The sequence below is a fragment of the Dermacentor andersoni genome, chromosome 8, assembly GCF_023375885.2.
Source record: "Dermacentor andersoni chromosome 8, qqDerAnde1_hic_scaffold, whole genome shotgun sequence".
Classification (NCBI taxonomy): Eukaryota; Metazoa; Arthropoda; class Arachnida; order Ixodida; family Ixodidae; genus Dermacentor; species Dermacentor andersoni.
Window position 1 is genome coordinate 76,203,538 of NC_092821.1, and position 20,819 is coordinate 76,224,356.

General features: G+C 51.7%; 1 protein-coding gene across 1 annotated transcript in view; it reads left to right on the plus strand.

Moving 5' to 3' along the window:
- The window catches only part of LOC126538792 (uncharacterized), a 69,771-nt gene extending 49,616 nt beyond the window's left edge, over positions 1–20,155 (plus strand). The window contains exons 5-7 of the mRNA XM_055074976.1: positions 5,758–5,876; positions 13,111–14,317; positions 19,998–20,155. Coding sequence (XP_054930951.1) covers positions 5,758–5,876; positions 13,111–14,317; positions 19,998–20,155 — 1,484 coding nt within the window. The remainder of the gene's footprint in view (positions 1–5,757; positions 5,877–13,110; positions 14,318–19,997) is intronic.
- Positions 20,156–20,819: the final 664 nt, after the last annotated feature.

The following is a 20,819-nucleotide window of genomic DNA, read 5'->3' on the forward strand; positions in this document are numbered from 1 at the left end:
AGGAATGATAAACACTCACCACTGGCCTTGCAAGGCGTCCTCGAGGGTTTAGCATAACCCAGAAATGAAATTGCTGTACCCTGCGCCCGGAGCCCATGCTTCGTGCAATGTGATAATATCCGTTTTTCATTTCAAGCTGTGTGCAAGACGTTCCAGTGGCGCAGCAGAAGCGTGCCATGTGGGACTTTGCGAGGTTGGAAAGGTGGTGACAGGAACTCACACCCAAATTCAGCTAATATAAATACCTGGATGCGTAGCTGAAGCAAGAAAACAACCTACACAGACATGCACCAAAATCTTTTGAGCATGAAAGTAAAGTGCAGTAGTGCTGCAGTGAGGCATACAGCCCTTTGGGGCTGCATTAATTATGAGTAGGTGCAAGGAATCTTTTAACGGAATAATGGTGTCAAACACAGCGTTCGCAAAGGTCAGTCTGTGCCTAATATTATATGTCTTGACACGTTTTTAGGGTTAACAATTGTCGGTGGGCAGACTAACATTCGAAGGTGATGGTAAAACCCCTATTCACGTAGTGTGCATGGACTGACATACGTTGTGAGCCTTGTGAAAAAAAAAAGTACAGAGTAAATTTTAATTTGTAGAAACGCCCATGAATATTAATGAAAAGAAATTAACGGCTGAAGTACAAAAGTATGTGTACATAAATACCTTCGGCGCCAAATGAAACAAGAGGGCTGTAAAGCTGGCAACGAAGCACCTCCTTATTGAAAGTAGTTGGAGAGTTACAAATATGGCAAGAAAGAAATCAGCAGAAATAAATCTGTACAATAACACAAAATCCAGTCAGTACCTGCATATTTGAGGCCGAGCTGGCTGCCCAAGTACAGGAACATACCGAAGCAAATACACGTAACAGGATTAGGTGTGAGCCGGCTTAAGCAAATATCCGGGGATGACTCAGAAAATGCTGGAGAAATCCAAGATACTCGCCCAGCCAGAACTGTAGGGAACACCCACTTTTCAGAAGTGCAGAAAAGCGTTTCTGGAAGCATTGTCTGGTCAGCGGTTGCGATAAGGGAGAGCCGTTTGCAGTATGTTCGCAAAAAAAGGGAATATCTCAATGTATTTACATGCACAGGTATCTCTATAATTAAGAGAAGTAGGCGTTAGAGAAAAGAGAAGTCAAGCTAAGCCAATGTAAATGTCTAAATGCTACTCAAGCATAAAAGATGCGTTTATTAGGCAATACAAGATTTTTTATAAAGATGTAATGAGTGCCGCAAACATGGTGTTTTAGGCGTACGAGTTTCTAGGTTAGGTGGACATACTTTTCCGTAAACTACTTGAGCTTCACGAGAATATTTAGCAAATATTGATTCTCTATATAATTAGTGCCTGGGCCGCTGTTGTATAAATGGAAATTTCGAAGGCAGTCATACTTTACCGCACAACCATCTTTTTAAGAATCTTTAATATCGCACGTAATTAGAGGCAGCCAACAAATTCAAAATGTTGATCTAGGCAGTATTGATAGCGAGCACGACCCCCTGCTTGCCAGACGACAATGCCTCGTAAGGAAGTGTGGAGCAAAATTTGAATGATGGCTTGGCACAACAAATCCTGACTGGGCAAACGTCCGCCAGGTAAAGCGTGCCGTATCCGTAGCTGCCCCGTCTGGCCGAGGTGTTCCGTTTCCAAATTCCTCGCGCTTGTAGTTACGTGGCGTTTCGTTTTGATATAATAGCGGGGCCCCCTCTTCTCAACGGCAATGTCTTCTGCATAAACTTCAAAGAGGTTCGCAGGAAATAAATGAGGTCTTAAGGAGTTCGTTGATGGCAGTTCTTGCCTCCGGAACTGTGGTCCTTAGTTTTCCTCTCGGATTTTCCTCGCGCAGCGGATACGCGGCGACCGAGAACGCCGACAGAGGGGGGGGGGGACCGACGGGTATTGAAGGTTCGGGAAGCAGGAGGCAAGGCTTCGAATGGCTGAGCGGCAGCAGCGGAACAGGACGCAGAGTCGAAACCTTTGCTTTCTGCCTTAGGAGAATCTGAAGGACACCATCCGCGCCAGCGGCAAAGCCGTGCTACATGCACAGGTAGGCCGCACGAAGAACAGATAGGCCGGTTGAAATGGGTGCGCCATGGATTGAGAGCAGCGGGTGGAGGGTGATACAAATATTGGCGAGTTGGGTGCACGGGCTGTTGTGGCGGCCAGTAGCTGCTTGTGGGTGCATGTGTTGCGGCCGCTTGCGAAGGTGAGGGAAAGGCACTGGTAAGTCTGGATTGAATAGCTGCAGACGGAGGCCTTGGATTCGCGACAACGGCAGCGTACGTAAGTGGAACAGGCGTAGGAGGCGGTTGATGAGCAAGTGGTACGGCGTTCTTGTATCAACTGACGGAGATCGGGTAACGAGGGCGACTCTGACGCGGGACTGACTGTCAGAAGAGAGTTGGCGTGCCACCTCTTGTCGTACAAATTGCTTGATTTGGCCGACGATTGCTGAACTGCAAGGAGTGGCACTGACACTATCACTCAGACCTGAAAGCACGACGTACGGAGTGAGAGAAAGCGTTGTGAAGACGTTGACCGTCTGACGATTATTTGCCAAGAGCATTTGGAAGGCGTCATCTTCTGTGCCTTTCAAGATGTTTTAGACGCTGTGATCTTCGGCCATATCTGGGTTCATAGGCCTGCAAATGTCAACTACATCTTGAAAGTAGCTCGTGAAGGTTTCGCCCTCTTGTTAGGCACGACCGCGACGCTGTTCAGCCCGAAGTTTGCGTACAGCAGGGCGACCGAAGACTTCTTGAAGTGTCGTTCGGAATGCTGTCCATGTGGAAAAGTCAGCCTCATGGTTTCGGAACCAAAGACGGGCGACCCCGGAAAGGTAGAATGGTACGTAACTAAGCTTATCACCTTCAGTCCATTTGTTGGGGGCACTCACTCGGTTGTGCGATGACAGCCAGTCCTCTACGTTATGATCGTCAGTGTCATTGAATATGGAAGGATCCCGTTGACGTGGCGCACCAGGACAGACGACTGGAGGCGATGCCTGGGGTGAATCGATATGACTAGTTTCCTCAGGCATGGATATTTGTGGCAGGAATCGTCCGGCTACGGAGTTACACGTTTGCAAAAGGTCCTGCACCTTCCACCAAATGTCGCGAAGCACTTTGGGCAGTAAACATTCGCGACTAGAACGATAGAGCAGCGAGAGGTAGTACAGCCGATCGAACACCGAAACAAGGTTTTTATCTCTTGTCGTCGCGCTCTCTCTCTTAGCCACAGCCGCACTGCTCCTCATTTTACAGTACTATATATATATATATATATATATATATATATGCACAATAACTCCGTACAATTCGTGCAATTCCGTAATTCCGTACAAAATAACTAAATGGAGCGCCAGAATATATATGTATTCTGTCGCTCCATTTAGTTATTTTGTATTTCATTCGTATATCCTTGTATCATAATTCACGCGCAATTAGAATACGCAACCTAGCTGACTACAACGCCGTAGACTCTCTTCAGATGTGTCTGCAGCTACGAGTACGTGTGACTCCATTCGCCTCCATGGAGGGCCTGCAAACTGTGCATGACGACATGACGTTCCTGGCATTCCCGTACGAATTGCGAGTTTGCACGAGAAGGGTGTCGCGTGCTTCCGCCGCCTTCTTGGCGTGGTTCGGCGAGACTAGCTTCACGCACGTCGGCACTCTCAACGGCCCATCCAGCGCCCGCCTCGTCGGTGTCCTTGCCTTTCTTCTCTCCAGGATCGACACAGCTCTCCTGCAACACGGCAGCATGATGCCGCTATGAAGCTCTCACACACTGTGAGATACCGCGCTGCCGATAGAGATGCGTCAAGGCCCGCGCACTCATGTACTGCAGCCCGCACGCATGCCCAGACGAGCTTCTCCTACTAAGCTCTCCTCAGACCCAGCTGAGGAGGCGTCAATGCGCTTGACCTTTTTTTCCACCATGTGGGGTGCCGCGCGCGCATTGCACACCCGGCCGATGATGACGATGATGATTCATCGACATCCCTTTGAAACGGGGCCATGACAAATAGTCACGTACATGCTTGAGTTACTCATGCATGCTCTACATGCTTTCTATGGTAGCATTTTTGAGTACATATCTTTAATATTTTATTCTACTTTGCAAAACTTCATCTGTCTTTTACCGGTACCTATGCTTGCAGCGGATTCGGCCGTATCAATCTCCTCCCTACTTTTCTTTCCGACCAATAACCTGAATCCTTAACCCGAAGCTTGTCCTGACTGCTGAACGGTTAGTTATTCCGTACAAATAAAATCCAAGTGCTTTTGGGAGGTGTACATCACCTACGGGTGTCACTGACTGGATCCCTTTGCATTCCAATAGGATGTGCTGAGTCGCCTCCAGATTTTGTTATAGCATACAGCGGGCTCATCGAGCTGCGCATATTTGCTCCAGTATGTTGTTTCTGCAGGCAACCAGCTCCACCCTCAGATGAGAACTCAGCTATTCGGCATAATCTCGCGGAGGGTGCGGCAGTTGAGTTAAATAGCATTTGACGGTGGTGCAGTAAAGGGCGACGTGAATACATACTCATATTCGACCTTATTTAAGCCAAAGATAGTAGTTTTCTTATAAGATTCATTTTTACTGACTTTTTCTCGAACTTCATGTTCATACGGCATCTACAAGTGGTTACGAGATACCCGGATTTCTTGATGCACTACATCACTCTGAAGTCCCCTAAAATACCTTGTCTTTCATTTCTAATATTTCTCCCGTCCTCAGTGCAATTTCATCCGCAGCTTGTGCAGACGTTGCGGAAGCACCGCATAAAAGCGCAGTGTGGGCAGTGGGAAGTGCCAAATAGGAGCACCACTGCATAGATTACTAGTCCAGCTGGTCCCGACGCCGCCAAGACTCAAGGTCTGGTCGCGGCCAGATAAAGGGTGACTCGGGTGGGGCTAGTTTTCCGGTCACCCGCCTCCCTTGTCCCCAGCAAGGGTTTTGAATAAAGTGTTCTGCGTTTCTCTCTCTCTCTTTTTCTCAGTGTGTGACAAGTGAGGGAACGACTCTCAGGGTTCTCAGGAATCGGTGCGCCACGCTTCTGGTCTTGGAGGCCACGCGTGGACTTCTTGGTAGCGCTACTAGATGGCGCAGCATACCCATAAAGAAGCGTGAGACCGGAGACCGGGTGTCCAAAGATGCACTGCTTAGCGTTTGCCGCGCACGAGCGGGCCACGAATGTCAGCGGCCGTGCACAGGCGTCGCAGTCACCTCTTGCTCCGATTTTTCGTAGGGCAATGTGAAATACAAGTCCCGCCCCAGTAAACGCCTCATACATAGACGTTTTCAACAGTGCCGTACGTTGCGCTGCACAATTAATTTAAATCTAACGCGTTACCGTCGACATTCATCGTCATATGTGTTCTGCCGCAATTTCTGCTTTAGAAAGTGTTAAATTCAGAGACAGGCTAGACAAACCTTATGGTGAAGATGCGTAAGTCATTTTGTAAATTATTGAAATGGTAAGATCCTATCAAGGGGACAGACCTGGTGCCAAGTGAACAACAGGCGACATCCTTCAGGTGTCGCTGACAGGCACCTTACCTCACTGCCATGTAAACAATATTTTGTCCTCACCAGTGCATGACCCTCAAACTCCATACAGTAAGGCAAATCTATCCATAATTTCCCCAGAAGGCTTTGTGGATGCGAATATGGGAGTGCATTCGTGAATCACGATTGACTCAATTTTTACTGGATGTTCTTACTTTTCCTTTTATGCAGGCGACAGCGACCTAGATGACGACGCAGACCGTACTGATGAGACAGGAACTTACAGCCGTGTTGTAGGTTCGGGAGGGTCGAGCAGGGGTGGAGCGACCAAGAGCATTCCACGAGAGCCGGTGAGTTTGCTCATGAAGCCGTACACCTAAATCCCGACAGCTTTTGAACACATCAATAAAAACTGAAATACCTGGTTGGTGTCATTGTGCACTGCCCATTTGGTGAAAGTAGAAAAAAAGACGGCCCAGTAGGCCTTCCGCTTTCAATCCAGAGTACAAGTACACAGCTGAAGTTGTGCTATGCTAAGCTATAAGGCTCGCCACGAATCCCACACCTACGTCTCGCTAGGAGGACGTGTAATCAGATTAGCCGCCTACAAGGGCCGCATCTTTTTCTGTTCGAGATATTGTCACGTGGTAGTGACGGTGAAGAAAGAAGCAATACGGTGGAATACAAAACTAGCTTTTATTGGGCGAACCTGTGCCCACAAAAACAGGCTACACTTAGAGCACAACGATAGCGGCGAACACGGTCGGCGATCGTCGGAAAACTGATTAGCGGGTCAAGCGCGTCGGCTTTTATAGATCAGTCGTCGAATGTTCCAGATTAACTGATGGGACCCGCGTGTCTTCCACAAAGTTCTACACCATTCGTGTCACGCGATGAAATCTGATAACACAAGGTTCGGCGACAACAGACACGCGGATAGAAGCGTCGATAACTTTCCAGAAACGTCGGATACATGCAGGCGCGTCCCTCGCTGTGCGATTACAGTTGTTAAGCGGCGAAACGTGGTTGCCCGATAAAGATAAGTACACGTGTCATTACCCCCCTCTTAAAAAGCATCGACCCGATGCTGCTAACAAACGAAAGAAACAAAGAAAAGCACTCGTAGCAAAGAAAACAACAAACTAAGGAAGTTCATCAGCGTCCGTAAAATGGCTTAAGGCGCACCACGTGGACCACTTCAGATCGTGCGCGGCGCCGCTGTGAGTGCGAAATGCCGTCTGGCACGACCTCATAGTCTAGTGCGCCAATACGTCGGATGACCTTGTAGGGTCCGAAATAGCGTCGCAGCAGCTTCTCATTGAGTCCTCGCCGGCGTATCGGGGTCCATACCCAAACACGGTCGCCGGGCTGGTACTCGACGAAGCGTCGTCGGAGGTTGTAGTGTCGGCTGTCGGTACGCTGCTGGGTCTTGATCCGTAGGCGGGCGAGCTGTCGGGCTTCTTCGGCGCGCTGGAGATAGGTAGCGACGTCAAGATTCTCCTCGTCAGTGACGTGCGGCAGCATGGCGTCGAGCGTCGTCGTCGGGTTCCTGCCGTAAACCAACTTGAATGGCGTGATCTGTGTTGTTTCTTGCACCGCCGTGTTGTAGGCGAAGGTGACATACGGCAGGACTGCGTCCCACGTCTTGTGCTCGACGTCGACGTACATTGCTAGCATGTCGGCGAGGGTCTTGTTCAGGCGCTCCGTGAGACCATTCGTCTGCGGATGGTAGGCAGTTGTCCTCCTGTGGCTCGTCTGGCTGTACTGCAGAATGGCTTCGGTGAGCTCTGCTGTAAAAGCCGTTCCTCTGTCGGTGATGAGGACTTCTGGGGCACCATGTCGCAGCAGGATGTTCTCGACGAAAAATTTCGCCACTTCGGCTGCGCTGCCTTTTGGTAGAGCTTTGGTTTCAGCAAAGCGGGTGAGACAGTCCGTCGCCACGATGATCCACTTATTCCTGGATGTTGACATCGGAAACGGCCCCAACAAATCCATCCCAATCTGCTGGAATGGTCGACGAGGAGGTTCGATCGGCTGTAGTAATCCTGCTGGCCTTGTCGGTGGTGTCTTGCGTCGTTGACAGTCTCTGCATGTCTTGACGTAACGGGCGACGTCGGCGGTCAGACGCGGCCAGTAATACTTTTCCTGTATCCTCGACAGCGTCCGGGAGAATCCGAGGTGCCCAGCGGTTGGATCATCGTGTAGGGCGTGCAGTATTTCTGGACGGAGCGCTGACGGCACCACAAGAAGGTAGCTGGCGTGGACTGGTGAGAAGTTCTTCTTCACGAGCAGGTTGTTTTGTAGCGTGAACGAAGACAACACGCGCTTAAATGCCCTAGGGACAACGTCGGTGTTCCCTTTCAAATACTCGACGAGGCCTTTTAGCTCCGGGTCTGCTCGTTGATGTTTTGTGAAGTCTTCCGCGCTTATTATCCCAAGGAAGGCGTCGTCGTCCCCGTCGTCTTGCGGCGGGGGATCGATTGGGGCGCGTGATAAGCAGTCGGCGTCGGAGTGTTTTCTTCCGGACTTGTATATTACCGTTACGTCATATTCTTGTAGTCTGAGGCTCCACCGCGCCAGCCGTCCTGAAGGGCCCTTTAAGTTAGCTAGCCAACACAACGCGTGGTGGTCGCTGACGACTTTGAATGGCCTGCCATAGAGGTAAGGGCGGAATTTAGCTGTAGCCCAAATGATGGCGAGGCATTCCTTTTCAGTCGTAGAATAATTGCTTTCTGCTTTTGACAGCGACCGGCTAGCATACGATATCACCCGTTCAAGTCCTTCTTTCCTCTGGACTAGGACGGCACCGAGGCCTAGGCTACTGGCGTCAGTGTGGATTTCAGTATCGGCGTCCTCGTCGAAGTGAGCAAGTACCGGCGGCGACTGCATGCGTCGTTTGAGTTCTTGAAATGCGTCGGCCTGCGGCGTTTCCCAATTGAACTCGACATCAGATTTCGTTAGATGTGTTAGCGGCTCCGCGATGCGCGAAAAGTCCTTGACAAAGCGCCTATAGTAGGCACACATGCCAAGGAATCTGCGCACTGCCTTCTTGTCGATTGGCTGCGGGAACTTTGCGATGGCACCTGTCTTCTGCGGGTCGGGGCGCACTCCAGATTTGCTGATGACATGGCCTAGGAATAGAAGCTCATCGTAAGCGAAGCGACACTTTTCCGGCTTCAGGGTGAGCCCTGATGTCTTGATGGCCTCTAATACTGTCGCAAGCCGCTTAAGGTGATCGTCGAAATTTCCGGCGAAGACGACGACGTCATCCAAGTAAACAAGACAGGTCTGCCACTCCAATCCTGCTAAAACCATGTCCATCACGCGCTGGAACGTTGCAGGCGCCGAGCACAGTCCAAATGGCATAACCTTGAATTCATAGAGGCCGTCTGGAGTGATGAAGGCGGTCTTTTCGCGATCCCTTTGGTCGACTTCTATTTGCCAGTAGCCAGACTTGAGGTCCATCGATGAGAAGTATTTAGCATTGCAGAGCCGATCTAATGCGTCGTCTATCCGTGGGAGGGGGTATACGTCTTTCTTCGTGATTTTGTTCAGTCGACGATAATCGACGCAGAAACGTAGGGTTCTGTCCTTTTTCTTCACTAAAGCAACTGGAGACGCCCACGGGCTTTTTGACGGCTGGATGATTTCGTCGCGCAGCATTTCGTCGACTTGTTGTCTTATAGCTTCGCGTTCTCGCGTCGAAACTCGGTAAGGGCTCTGGCGTAGTGGTCGAGCGCTCTCTTCGGTGATTATGCGATGCTTTGCGACTGGTGTTTGTCGAATCCTTGATGACGTCGAAAAGCAGTCTTTGTATCGTCGAAGCAGACTTCTGAGCTGTTGCTGCTTAATCACGGGGAGACTTGGATTTATGTTGAAGTCTGGCTCGGGAACTGCGGTCGTCGGGGTAGATGCAACAGAATCCGAGAGGACAAAGGCATCGCTGGTTTCCTGAATTTCCTCGATGAATGCGATCGTCGTGCCCTTGTTGATGTGCTTGAACTCCTGGCTGAAGTTTGTCAGCAACACTCTCGTGTTTCCTCCATGCAGTCGAGCGATCCCTCTTGCGACGCAAATTTCACGGTCGAGTAGTAGACGTTGGTCGCCTTCGATGACGCCTTCTACGTCAGCGAGTGCTTCGGTGCGGACCGAAATAACGATGCTGGAGCGAGGCGGGATGCTCACTTGATCTTCGAGCACACTCAAGGCATGGTGACTACAAGGGCTCTCCGATGGTATCGCTTGATCTTCCGACAGCGTTATTGACTGCGACTTCAGGTCGATGATTGCGCCGTGTTGGTTCAGGAAGTCCATGCCGAGAATGACGTCTCGTGAACACCGTTGCAGGATAACGAAGGTGGCAGGGTAAGTCCGGTCATGAATGGTAATTCTTGCCGTGCAGATTCCAGTCGGCGTAATGAGGTGCCCTCCAGCGGTCCGAATTTGGGGGCCCTCCCATACAGTCTTAACCTTCTTCAACTGGGTGGCGATGTGTCCACTCATTACGGAGTAATCGGCCCCTGTGTCGACTAAGGCAGTGACTGCGTGGCCGTCGAGAAGCACGTCAAGGTCGGTGGTTCTTTGTCTGGCGTTGCAGTTAGGTCGTGGCGTCGGATCACGGCTGCGTCGTGTTGAACTGAAGCTGGAACGTCGCTTCGTCAAGTCGTCTTTCGTCGGTGTAGTCTTGGCTTCCTGACTTCGTCGGGACGGTGGCGTGTCGTCATTAGGTCGTCGAGATGGTTTCTTCGTCGTCTTCGTCGGCGGCGGAGGATCTTCGTCAGTTCGACGAACAGCAACCGCACCTCCATCGGTTGCTGCTTTTAGTTTTCCGGATATGGGCTCGCAGAGCGGCCCCGGGCTGGGCCGGTGTATGGTCGGGGCTGCGGCGACAGGTAGCGGCCTGGTGACGGCGAACGGGACGGTCGTCGAGAGCTCCACTGGGTAGCGGCGAGGTAGTCGGTGATGTCACGAGGGCGTTCACCTTCCCTCGGGCGCTGTGCGTTCACGGCGAAGCCTCGCAATCCCAGGTCGCGGTATGGGCATCGGCGGTACACGTGGCCGGCTTCGCCGCAGTGGTAGCAGAGCGGGCGGTGGTCGGGGGCGCGCCAAATGTCCGTCTTCCTCGCGTAGGTGCGCTGGGCGACGGGTGGGCGTGCTGGCGGCGGCGGCGGTGGACGACGGAATTGTGGCGTTACAGGGCCCTGGCGTTGTCGCAGAGGGGGAGCTTGACGGCGTGCCACGGCGGCGTAAGTCATCGCTTCTGGCTGGGGCTGCGGTAATTGTGGTTGCACCTCAGGAACTCCTAGCGATCGGTGCACCTCTTCTTTCACGATGTCGGCGATCGAGGCCACTTGAGGCTGCGACGATGGCAAGACCTTGCGCAGTTCTTCGCGCACGATGGCCCTGATGGTCTCGCATAAGTCGTCCGTGGCCAGTGATTGAATTGCAGAGTAGCTTGTTGGCTTGGTGCGTCGGTCAAATTGCCGGTTCCGCAATTCCAGTGTCTTCTCGATGCTTGTCGCCTCACGAAGAAACTCGTCGACGGTCTTCGGTGGGCTTCTTACCATACCGGCGAAAAGTTCCTCCTTTACACCACGCATCAGTAGACGTACTTTCTTCTCCTCGGACATTTCTGGGTCGGCGTGGCGGAACAGACGGCTCATTTCCTCAATGAAAATCGCGATCGTCTCATTCGGCAGCTGCGCTCTTGTCTCCAGTAGAGCTTGGGCTCGCTCTTTGCGCACGACGCTTTGAAATTTTTGCAGGAAGCCGCTTCGGAAGAGGTCCCACGTCGTCAAGGTGGCTTCTCGATTCTCGAACCACGTCTTGGCGGCGTCCTCCAATGCGAAATAGACATGTCGTAGCTTGTCGTCGCTTGCCCAGTTGTTAAACGTAGCGACTCTCTCATACGTTTCCAGCCAGGTTTCCGGGTCCTCAAATGTGGAACCGCGGAACGTTGGTGGTTCCCTGGGCTGCTGCAGCATGATGGGGAACGCTGGGGCTGCCATTGCGGTTGCCTTGGCCACAATCTTCTTGGTCTTCTCAGGTAGAAGTCCGTGCTCCGGGGGCAGCTGTTGAAGACGGCGGCTTGCTCGGTGGTCCGGGACTACGTTGGTGTTCTGTTTGTGGTCTGGGCTGGGATCACGGCTTGTCGGGGGCGTCCTGTACATGGACGAAAAGCACCTCATCCAGATGTCACGCGGTAGTGACGGTGAAGAAAGAAGCAATACGGTGGAATACAAAACTAGCTTTTATTGGGCGAACCTGTGCCCACAAAAACAGGCTACACTTAGAGCACAACGATAGCGGCGAACACGGTCGGCGATCGTCGGAAAACTGATTAGCGGGTCAAGCGCGTCGGCTTTTATAGATCAGTCGTCGAATGTTCCAGATTAACTGATGGGACCCGCGTGTCTTCCACAAAGTTCTACACCATTCGTGTCACGCGATGAAATCTGATAACACAAGGTTCGGCGACAACAGACACGCGGATAGAAGCGTCGATAACTTTCCAGAAACGTCGGATACATGCAGGCGCGTCCCTCGCTGTGCGATTACAGTTGTTAAGCGGCGAAACGTGGTTGCCCGATAAAGATAAGTACACGTGTCAATATGTAATGAGAAATATGACAGAGGTAAAAGGAAATAACTCGTCTACTATAGAAACACACAAATATCGGAAACGGGTGAAACTTGCTAAGACTGAGCATTGATTCAATTCTTCGCACTGTAGAATGCATATATAAATAGCATGGAAATACTGTGATTAAATGAAGAAAAAGCCTCACAACCATCAAAAAGTCTCAGGACTGCAAATTATATAATCGTCAAAATTTCGCTTTCCTATCTCAGAAATGGTGTTTATAACCCAATTGAAGAGAAGTTATCTCGGTTTCAAACACGGCGCATTGAGGGTTAGTCACCGTATGTGATCTAATAAGATATTTGCTAAGTGTGAAGTGTTCACATAGCATGTAAAATTTTTTACTTCATTATCTATGATTTCCGCAACATTTTCGTAGTGTTATTGATAGTAGGCGGTCAATGTAGAATGAAATTCCTGCAATGTTTCCGTCACTTTGCGAGCATTCATATTTAAGCCTGAGACAGAACGCTGCATATTATTGCTATGTATGTGTCCGTATTATAACCGTTTCCGTATTTTCTGCGAGTCGTGCTAAGTCACAATCTATGTCAAAAATTGAATGACAATAATTTTTCATCGTTAAGGGATAGGCAAACAACGGTGTATATTAGGGAGACATGCGGGACTTATAATAGGGTAAAGCTAGATTAACAAAGGGCATGTAAAAAGGACACGTTTTAGGTGGTAGGTTAGAATGACATATTGTGTTGCAACAGTAGGCAAGCGAAGTCGCGGAGGTAAGCGATCTGGATGCCGTGGTTGAATTAGATTATTTGCAGGCAGTAAAGATACGACGTGATCTGGTGCATGACCAAAGTACGATGCGTATGGGAGAGGACTTCGTCCTTCGGTGCCAATAAATAAACTGATTATAAACCTACCTTTCGTTCTCATGATGATGATTTACAATTTCTCCTAAAAATCGGCCTCCTCTGCAGAGACCAACTGCTGTGAGATCTTCCCCAAGACAGCCGCCTGTGAGCCAGCGAGATTCAGCGACCAACCACCGTCGGTCGCCGACCGTACCTCCGGTACCACATATACCGGGTGTGCACCCGTCCCCAAGTCTACGAACGCCGAAGACCACACCAGTTCCCCAGCCGCAACTACCTTCCACGCCAATGGTTACCCGACCACCACCACTGAAACCATCGAAGCCAAAGGCCACGCGAGGAGCACCAGCACCGCGAGCCACAAAACCGAAGACTACCCCACCGCCACTGAAACCATCGACGCCGAAGGCCACCCGAGGCGCACCAACGCCGCAAGCCAAGAAACCGAGTATTACCCCACCACCACCACTGAAACCATCGAAGCCAAAGGCCACGCGAGGAGCACCAGCGCCACAAGCCACTAAAGGGAAGACTACCCCACCGCCACTGAAACCATCGACGCCGAAGGCCACCCGAGGCGCACCAACGCCGCAAGCCACGAAACCGAGCATTACCCCACCACCACCACTGAAACCAACGAAGCCAAAGGCCACGCGAAGAGCACCAGCACCGCGAGCCACAAAACCGAAGACTACCCCACCGCCACTGAAACCATCGACGCCAAAGGCCACCAGAAGAGCACCAATGCCGCAAACCACGAAAACTGCTTCACCGTCAACACTGCAACCATCGACGCCAATGGCCACCCGACTAGCACCAACGCCGCAAACCGCGAAACCGAAGATGGTCCCACCGCCACCACAGCAACCATCAACGCCAAAGGCCACCCGAGGAGCACCAACGCCGCAAACCACGACACCGAAGATTGCTCCACCGTCAACACTGCAACCATCGACGCCAAAGGCCACCCGACGACCACCACGGCCGCAAACCACGAAACCAAAGATTGCCCCACCGCCACCACCGCAACCATCAACGCCAAAGGCCACCCGACGAGCACCAACGCCGCAAACCACGACACCGAAGATTGCCCCACCGCCACCACAGCAACCATCGACGCCTAAGGTCACCCGAGGAGCACCAACGCCGCAAACCACGAAAGCGAAGGTTACCCGAGCGCCAACATCGCGACCATCGACGCAAAAGACCACCCCAACAACACCAACGCCACAAGCCAGGAAACCGACAAGTACCCCACCTCCACCGGTGCCGCGACCGACGCCAAAGCCAACAACTACTACTGAGGATCCATGTACGTACCATAGTGCCGTCTGTTCACGCTATATATATATATATATATATATGTATATATGGCCACGTAGTAGCGGTGGTGATGAAAGCCGCAAAACTATGTATGACGCAACTTCCATTCGATTAGGCGATCCTGTGCCCTCAAAAACAGGCTACACTCAAAGAACAACGATAGCTGATGAGCTAGCTGGTCAGCTGGTCAGGCTGGTCAAGCGCGTCGGATTTTTTACACGAGTGATCGAAGTCAAGAGTAATCGCTGCTGCCCGCGTGTCTTTCACAAAGTACCTCGCAGTTAGCGTCGCGCAGACATGCACTCAGGTTACATAAGGTTCGGTGGCAAAAGAGAATGGACAGAACCATCTGTGTCATTCGAGAAACTTCTGATACCTGCAGGCACGTCCATGCGCTGAGCGATAAAATTTGTTAGATTGTGAATAATCTCGCCGAAAAAAAGCAAGTACACGTGTCAATACCCCCCTCTTAAAAAAATAATCATCTCGATGCTACAAACACGAAAGCCAAAACAAAACCGCGCGTAATAAAAAAAAAAAAAGAGAGCGCTCGTTCCACTCGAACGTGTTTTTCCGTAGCTCCGTATTTTCGCCGCGTTAGCTGGTTTTTTTTTTTGTCGCTACTGGAACTCTGTTGTTTATGGACCGCTTTGGCGGTTCGTAATTACTACTGGCGCCTATCTACAAGGTCCGTCGTCACCTACACCCTCCTGCTGCGTCGTCCAACTCGAGTTCTTGCGCGGCTTCGCGAGTGCGAGTGCCTCCGCGGCACTCGCCGCGTCGGCGCGGAGCATCCAAGCTGCTGTCTGCTGCGTCGAAAGAGCGGAACATTACCGCTGCAACTGCCATCCAAGTCAGGAGCGTCTCCTTCGTGGGGACAAGTGCAACGTGCGTAGGCGGTACCCTGAGCGTGGATACCACCAACATGGAGCAGAACAGCCCTGCAGTCGTGGCGCACACCTCGGCCAAGAGAACGAAGGAAGCTACTGGCCTTCCATCGAATGAAAATGTAGCTCCAGCAGCCCCGAAAAGACCTCGCTCAGCACAAGGCCTGCCCGCACGACCGACACGCACGTCTCCGGAGTCGCCAACGACATCGTGGTACAACGTGGTTATCAAGCCTCGTGCTAGATATGACATATCCACTCTGCGCAACCGTATCATTCAAGCGGCCCTGGACGCCTGCCTCGAGACTTCCCGATTTCAAGGTTTTGCTCTACACAAACCCACTAATACGGTCTCAGTATGGGTGTCTGCTATGGCACTAGTTTATAAACTCGAAGAACTGCAACAAATACAAGTCTCGGAAGAATGTTTCCTTCCAGTCTAGGCGCACCTCGCCAGTGGTACCGATTGAAGACGCTACGTCGTTAATGGCGTTGATCTTGACGAAGAACCCGAGAAGCTCCTGCAGGAACTATCATGTCCCACACACAAGGTCGTGGCTGCTCGCTACCTAGGCAGCGATCGTACGCGCCTAATCACGCTTTCAGGTCCTAATTCCCCACCTGAACGTATCCTCTATTACGGTTGCGTACTGCGCCCGCGTCCATTCAAGCCTTCCGTTGTGTACTGCTACTCTTGCTTTAGACAGGGGCACATGAAATCATCCGGCTCCTACCCAGCCAAGGACGACACCATGGAGCCTGAAACGTCCGCATCGTTTAGATGCTGCCTATGCCAAATAAACGATCATGACATCACTTCCACGACGTGTCCTGTGAAGTTGAAGGCCACTAAGAAGGCTCGACAACGCCATTCTCGACAGCCAGCAAGGACCCCTCGAGATCCATCAATGAAACAAGTCCCTGTGTACAACCGTTACGCTGTTCTGGCCTCGCTGGAAGAGGATGCTAGCCAGGCGACAATAGCAAGTACAGCGACAAGTGGTGCTGCCCCTTGTACCTATAGCGCAGCTGTTAGGTCGTCCACTTCACGAACGCAACGGGCATCACAATTGATAGATGACACGCCACTTTCTTTGGCAGACGAAGAGTTCGAGATCCACGCTCGCTTGGCCAACCTTGAAAAGGAAATCTAACATCTCAAGCAACGCCGTACCGTGCTCCGGCTTCGTCATGACGGAGCGCGGCCGTCGCATTCGCCGTCGACGTCTAGTCCTCATATGGCTAACCTAACCCGGCATTTGTGTCGAAACCACTTTCACCCCAAGAACTCCTGCGCTTCGTTGCGCAACAGCTCCAGCATCTCACCTCGGTTCTACTGGCCAATCTTAATCTACGATGGCTGCTACGTCTTCAAGTGTGCGAGAAGGCATATTACAGTGGAACTGTCGCGGCTCACGGGGAAGGTTGGAGAGCTGCGCCAGCGTCTCAGATATGGGAAGCTGCATGTTTGGGCTCTACTGCTTCAAGAATCCAACAGCCTGCCACCCATTCCGGGATTTCTGGCATACTCATAGCCTTCAATGTTGGATCTTAGGAGTGCTACGCCCGATGTCCATCCAGGAGAGGCTGCACCGTATGTAAGATGCAGTCTTCATCAGACTCGCATTGATCTTTCACGGTAGTGTACTGTATGGCAAGAAGTCGTGGCCGTATTGGTTCGTCTCCAACGCACGGCCGATATCATCGTTTCGTACTATGCTCGCCCCTACAGCGGTCGTGCGGCTCGGTTGTGTCTCGGCTGGCTGGCGCACCTACGACAGAAACATCCTGGTTGCCCCATTATGGTCGCGGGAGATTTTAAAGCGCCCCACATCACATGTAGATACACTATTTCCAGTGCGCGTGGTACATGTGTGCTGGACACATTTATGGACGCCCAATTCACTCTGCTTAATAATGTGTCAGTGCCTACTCGTCGGCGTGACCATCCTCGCGCGCCGCCACTCTCACCGGACTTATCTTGGTGGCTAGGAAGGACGACCGTCTCGTGGTCATGTGAACCCAACTGCTGGGGTAGCGACCATCATCCGATTCACCTTGGCTTATCTTCCGGCGGAACAGGCCACCTCCGCCGACTATGTCGAGTAGTGGACTGGGATCGATACAGGGCGGTATCAGAAAGCAATGTATCCAACTTCATACTGGACCCGTCCCATTGTCTTAAGGCGGCATTAATTGAGGCCACACGTACGTCGTGGGTTGATGAATCGCGATCCGCTCCTGATTTGCAACTTCTGCGTCTCTGGGCGTCGCGCCGCCAAGCAGAACTTGCATCAGAACGTGACCCTGCATCAAATACCCTTCGCTTAGAGGCCCAACGCTTTACTGCAGAAGCTCGGCGCCATGAACACCGCTTAGAACGTGGGCGCTGGATGGACTGGTGCTCTTCTCTCGGACCTTCGTCGTCCAATGCCTCCATTTGGTGCACCTTCCGTGTAATGGAACGTGGTCGGCGCCCTCCAGAGCCCGCAGCCTGCGCCCTGTTAGCATCGAGCCAGACACCAGCAATATTCGCAGAAACTGTCGCCCACACCTTTTTTCCGGCTTTGGACACAGCACCGCCTCCCTTCGTTGTTCAAAACTGCCTTCCCGCGGACGCACGCACGCCGCCTACGTTCTGCGACATCGAGAGTGTACAAGCTGTCTTCACTATGGCAGAATTTTTAATGGCAATAGACCTGTCCAAGCCATGCAAGGCACCCGGACCTGATGGCCTACCGTACAACTTTATAAAAACACGGACGGCAAGGTTCTCGAAGTGCTGTTGGGGGCCATAAACGAAGCTTGGGCTACAGGAGTCATTCCCAATTCTTGGTGGCATGCAGATATGGTCCCTATTGCCAGACCCGGAACGCCCCAAGATAATATCGCCCATATGCGCCCAATCGCACTAACCTCAACGTTAGGCAAGCTAATAGAGGGTATGCTCGCGACACGCATTACATGGTGGCTCGAGTGGTACTCATGGTATCATCCTGGGCAAATTGGGTTCCGTGCTCACCTAGGCGCAGAGGATGGCCTTGCGTACCTATCTTCTATGGTGCTCATCGGAGGCCGCTCCCAAATAATTCGCACGATTGTGGCAATGGATATCCGTAAAGCGTACAACCATGTGAGTCACGAAGCAATTGTCAGAATTCTCGATTGGCTTCAGTTCCCTAGCGATGTCTGCACATTCATCGAAGCCTTGCTGTGCGCTCGCACCTTCTTCATTCGCCTGGCTGGCCAAGCAGCAGGTCAGTTCATTGTACATCGGGGTGTCCCACAAGCATCTGTGCTCGCACCAGTCCTTTCCAATATTGCTCTCCTTCCACTAGCTTGGAAGCTAGCCACGATACATAACGCACAGTACATAATGTACGCAGATGACATCACTGTCTGGCCAGTTGATCCTGAAATCTGCCACGAAGAACAACTGCTCCAAGACGCCCTAAACATGACGCACAACTGGTGTGCTCAGATAGGGCTTGATATTTCCAAGGACAAGATGATGTACATGTCAGTAGCGAACAAGTATGGGCGCCGTCTTCTGGCACTCCGGCCTCTTCAGTTAACTCTGGATCAGCAACTATTACACGAGGCTTCAACTCTCCGTGTACTCAGCCTTGAAATGGATTCCTCCGGATCTGCGGGACCATGGGTCAAGAATGCAAAGCAACATGCCGCAGAAACGATACAGTTGATACGTCGGATTGCTAATAAATCTGGCGGAGCGAGCACCAACATGGCTCGCCTTCTTGTCCGTTCTGTATTGCAACCACGGCTCCTCTACAGAGGCCATTTTCACCATCTCACACAGGCACAATGGGCTCGCCTTGAGGCCATTAATAACGAAGCCATGCGGGCCATAACGGGACTACCACGTCTCACTCCATTGCCAACCCTACAGGCCGAGTCGCAACTCAACACTATTGACGAACTCGTACACCCGCGTCGATGCGTGCGCGCCCTAAAGCCATCGTATTTCTGCTCGGCTGGTTCACTGGCCCAGTACATGGGACACGATATAGACAATCCTGCATCTACGAGACCCGATGTAGCTGCGTGGAAAAGGGTACAATTAAGTGACAATAAGGCTCTTGGTCGTCCGTATAGCACAGTTCCTCGTCAGGCGAATGCCCATGTTTCCCGCCTTCATCGCGCCGATGACAATCAAGACGATGCCACTCTTGTAGCATACACTGATGCCAGTGTTAATGTACCATGATTCACGCAGCTCTCGTGTGTCCATTGAAACCAGAGGCAGGCCAGACGTGCTCGTATGTTGCCGATCCGGCACTACCGGCCTACCTTGCCGAGCTTGCTGCCATACGAGACGGCTTGGCCGCATTGCTACCTACTGTTAAAGATGCTCGATACTCTCAACTCATCATTCGCACAGACCGTACTCAAGCCATCCACGACATACATAGGGTATCTTGGTCCACTCTATTTTCAGATAGCATTTACCATTTTGCTGCCGCTACGAATATCCTCATACGCGTCCAGTTGGTGCTTCGAGCAGCCCTGCCGGGTCTCCTTGAAGCAGATATGGCAACCCACCCACAGATTACAACATATCCACTTCCACATTTTCCTGAAGACGCCTGTGGACGACTGATCCGGGAAAAGGAAAACCTCCGACGTACCACATGAGCTCTCATACCTCCGTGTGGGTTAGACCTCCCTGGTGGGTTAACCCGCCGAGAGGAGGTTACGTTAAGGAGGCTACGTGTCGGGGTCGTGCTCACCCCGCCTGTGACCACTCTCTGGCCACAACAGTACCATGGTCCTTACAGCTCATTGTGCCCATTTTGCAACACAGAAATCCAAAATCTGACAGTGACACGCGTATTATGGACGTGCCCAGGACTTCATCCAAGCCATCTCCGCCACCTCCGGGCAACAGGCCTTCGGCCTGTTCGCCCACCCGACCTTGAATGTTGGATTTATGGACCACATCATCGTTCACTCCTAGATTGTTTGCACGAGTCGAATCTGTTCGTGTATTTTTAACATATTTTGTATTATGCCTAAGGGCATGCTTTCTAATATAAAAAAACAAGAAAATAAGAAAAAAAAGTAATTCTCCAAATTCATCAGCGGGCGTAGGAAGGCTGAAGACGCTCCACTTTGACGATTTCAGGTCATGCTCGGCGCCGCTGTGATTGCGAAATGCGGTATAGCACGACCTCATAGTAAAGCGCGCCGATACGTCGGATTATCTTGCAAGGCACGGACTAGCCTCGTAACAGCTTCTCGCTACGTCCTCGTCATCGAATCGCAGTCCAAACCCAAGCACGGTCACCGGGCTTGTATTACACGTCGCGTCGTCGAAGATTGTAGTGCGGGCTGTCGGTATTCTGGTTTTCCATGTGCAGGCGGGCGAGCTGCCGGGCTTCTTCGGCGCGCTCACACGCGGCAAAATCGATATTATGTTTGTCAGTAACGCCCAGCAGCATAGCGTCGAGCCGTGCGGTTTCTGCCGTAAAGGATCTTGCGCAGCATGATATGTGTTGTTTATTGCACCCCCGCGTTGTAAGGGACAGTTACGTACGGCAGGACTGCATCCCACGTCTTGTGCTGGACGTACACATACATCAC